Below are 2690 nucleotides of genomic sequence, written 5' to 3'. Positions count from 1 at the left end.
AAATACACAAGGTGATTTTCCATTTCACCACACGTGGTTGTTTATTATTAAAAAGGGTCTTAATATATCTGTAAAGTGCAATGGCAATTTATCATAGGAACATATTTGTGACTTGTAATCATTATTTTTGGAATACATTAATATTTTATATTAAAAACGGAATAGTAATATGCATAAAAAGGATCAATTCTGACTAGTAAATGTGTAACTTTTTCGTCGTATGGATTTTTTGCGCTTGTAAAAGTGGGATACGTGTAGTAGTAAAGAAAGGAAATCAAAAGGTACCTTAGTGAGAGGAATATTAAGTAACAGTCTTGATCGATATTTCTTTCATGTAGGTAATTTGCATGAATATTTACGGACATTTTGTATTCATCTATCGCTTTATATGGCAAACCCTTTTTGAGATTACAACGCATAATATAATTCATGCATTCCTCGATATTAATGCATATTATGTTTAACAAATTATATTTCAGCATTTCGTAGTCAACTACTGGGTGTACTATAGGCTCTTCCTGATACCTTCACTGAAATGGAGTTATTCATTGTTTTCGTAAAGAGACAAAGATTTGCATAAATTAATGGTGAATAAAAAAAAGTATGGCATTTTACACAGATTTTGTATCCTGTTATCATCCAAAAAATTGGCAGCTATATATAGTACATTATAAATTTCGTACAAATTGACTTCATTATTTTCAGAATCAACATCAACATCAATATTGTTGTTGTGCATTTGAAAAGCAAGGGATTTAGAGCGATTTCATAAAAAGTGTGTTTTAGTTCGTTAATTATTGCATTCATTAGGTGCACATTTCCAAACAGGTATAATCTATTTATGGGAAGAATGTATTCATTCGCGCTGTTCATCGTAATGTAGTGATTTTCAAATTTGTAGCTTTTGATAAATTCGACTAATTCAGGACTTTGTATTATTCCCCTTAGGTTGCTATATTTAACTAATTACGTCTCCTGTTGGGCTTGTTCAGTTTTGCAGCTTTCATTCGAAGTAACGTTCGTCTGGTTACTAGTGGTTACATTTTTTTCTCCATTTTTCTTTTCCTCTCATGGGAATAATACACGTCCAAGTTGTAGTCACATCTCTTCAAGCTGCCGTGAAACTTGTGTAGAAAATTCAGCGTCTGAGCACTTATGCTTAAATTATTGTTTATCCTAAGTACATACGCAATGGTTAAATTGGGGTCATACTTTTTCGTGTACATAATATAGCACATGGCGATTATTAAGCTTATGCTGTTGACCTTTTCCCTCCTCTCATTTGTCATACCCTGATTGCACATGATTAGTACATTTCCGTTCTGCATGCTTTCTTCGTTGGAAATATTCAGCATTGCATTTTCCTGTGATGGTCTTCTATCTTCACTAGCGCTTAACTTCTCCATATCGTGTGTTCCCTTTTGTATATCTTTATTTCCATTTAGAACCTTGGATTCCAGCGTGCAGCTATTTTCGTGCAGATCAACATTTTGCAGAATGTTCTGTATAATGTCGTACATCATTCGGACGTCCAAAAAGTTTTCATACTTTACACATTGACCTTTACGTGTAATTGAATTTTCTACAATTCTGTCTATCACATTATATCTCGAGTATTTTATTTCTTCTACATTTTTCATTTCATATCCAGAGTCCGTAAAATCGTAAACATATTTTATCTTCAAATGGTTATTTATGAACGGATTGATAATATGGATGAGAGTTCCCACGAAAAGGTTGCTGCTGAATTTTATGGGGTAGTTAATACACGCTTGGTAATTGATGAAGGCCGATACGCTTCTGTTAAGTCTATTTTTCACTATACATAAAAAGAAGTATTCCTTTTCAAAATTTTTATATCCTCCCTTTAGGAAATAAAAGTTGGCTTTCACATTGGCGAAGTGGCTATACAGCAGACGGGCATAATGGGGCTCCCTTTGAACCTTTTCATTCGTATGATAAAATACTACCTTTGCGTTTTTTTTCAACTCGATTTCCTTCTTCATTTTGTTGATTTCGGGTTCGTTTCTTATATGTACAGCACTTTTTATTTGGTGCATTTGGAATTCCCTTTCCATCTGAAGGTCAACGAGAAAAATGCTCTTGTTGTTTCCTTGGTCTAGTTGCAGCTGGAAGTAGTTGTACAGGTGAGTCGGGTTTATCGTTTTGATGACCATCTTCGCGCGCATAATTTCGATGTCCTCCTTTGGGCTACTTCGGGGATCCTTGGCTAAGCAGTTCTGCGGGGCCTTCCTCAGCTCATCCTTCATGTCGCCCTTCAGGTCGCTCTGCAGCCCACCCGTGAAGTTACTCATCTGCCCCTTCATCAAGTCGCACATCGCCCAGTCGAGCTCCTTCCCTGCACCCGCATCAACCTTATTGGTCTCTTTCCCCTGGAGCCTTTCCCTTCTGACTTCCTCTTTCAAAGCTTCAAAATCTATGCATTCATACATGGTGGTTGAGGCTTACGATGTTTTACGCTGTTCCTGGGGGCCTAGTTTTGGTCTTTACGGAAAGTAGTATGGCGCTACTGCCCTTGTACCACGAAGCCAATGAATGTATACTAACTGGGCGTTTGTTCTGTGCACGATTGAGAAGGGGGAAATTTGGAAAAGCGCCCACTGGGGGCGGGGAAAACAGGGATGCACAAAATTGGAGCGTGCAAAATGAGAGAACGCAAAAAAAAAAAA

General features: G+C 36.9%; 1 protein-coding gene across 1 annotated transcript; it reads right to left on the bottom strand.

Moving 5' to 3' along the window:
• Window positions 1–1567: 1567 nt before the first annotated feature.
• Window positions 1568–2453, bottom strand: PCYB_141500 (hypothetical protein; the record flags this gene model as incomplete). The annotated part of the gene is made up of 1 exon (XM_004224621.1): window positions 1568–2453. A coding segment is annotated over one exon (886 nt), but the record flags the coding sequence as incomplete, so codon positions are not given.
• Between the last annotated feature and the right edge of the window lie 237 nt (window positions 2454–2690).

This window comes from Plasmodium cynomolgi, chromosome 14 (assembly GCF_000321355.1).
Source record: "Plasmodium cynomolgi strain B DNA, chromosome 14, whole genome shotgun sequence".
NCBI classification, from domain to species: Eukaryota; Apicomplexa; class Aconoidasida; order Haemosporida; family Plasmodiidae; genus Plasmodium; species Plasmodium cynomolgi.
This window is presented reverse-complemented; position numbering and strand designations above follow the sequence as displayed.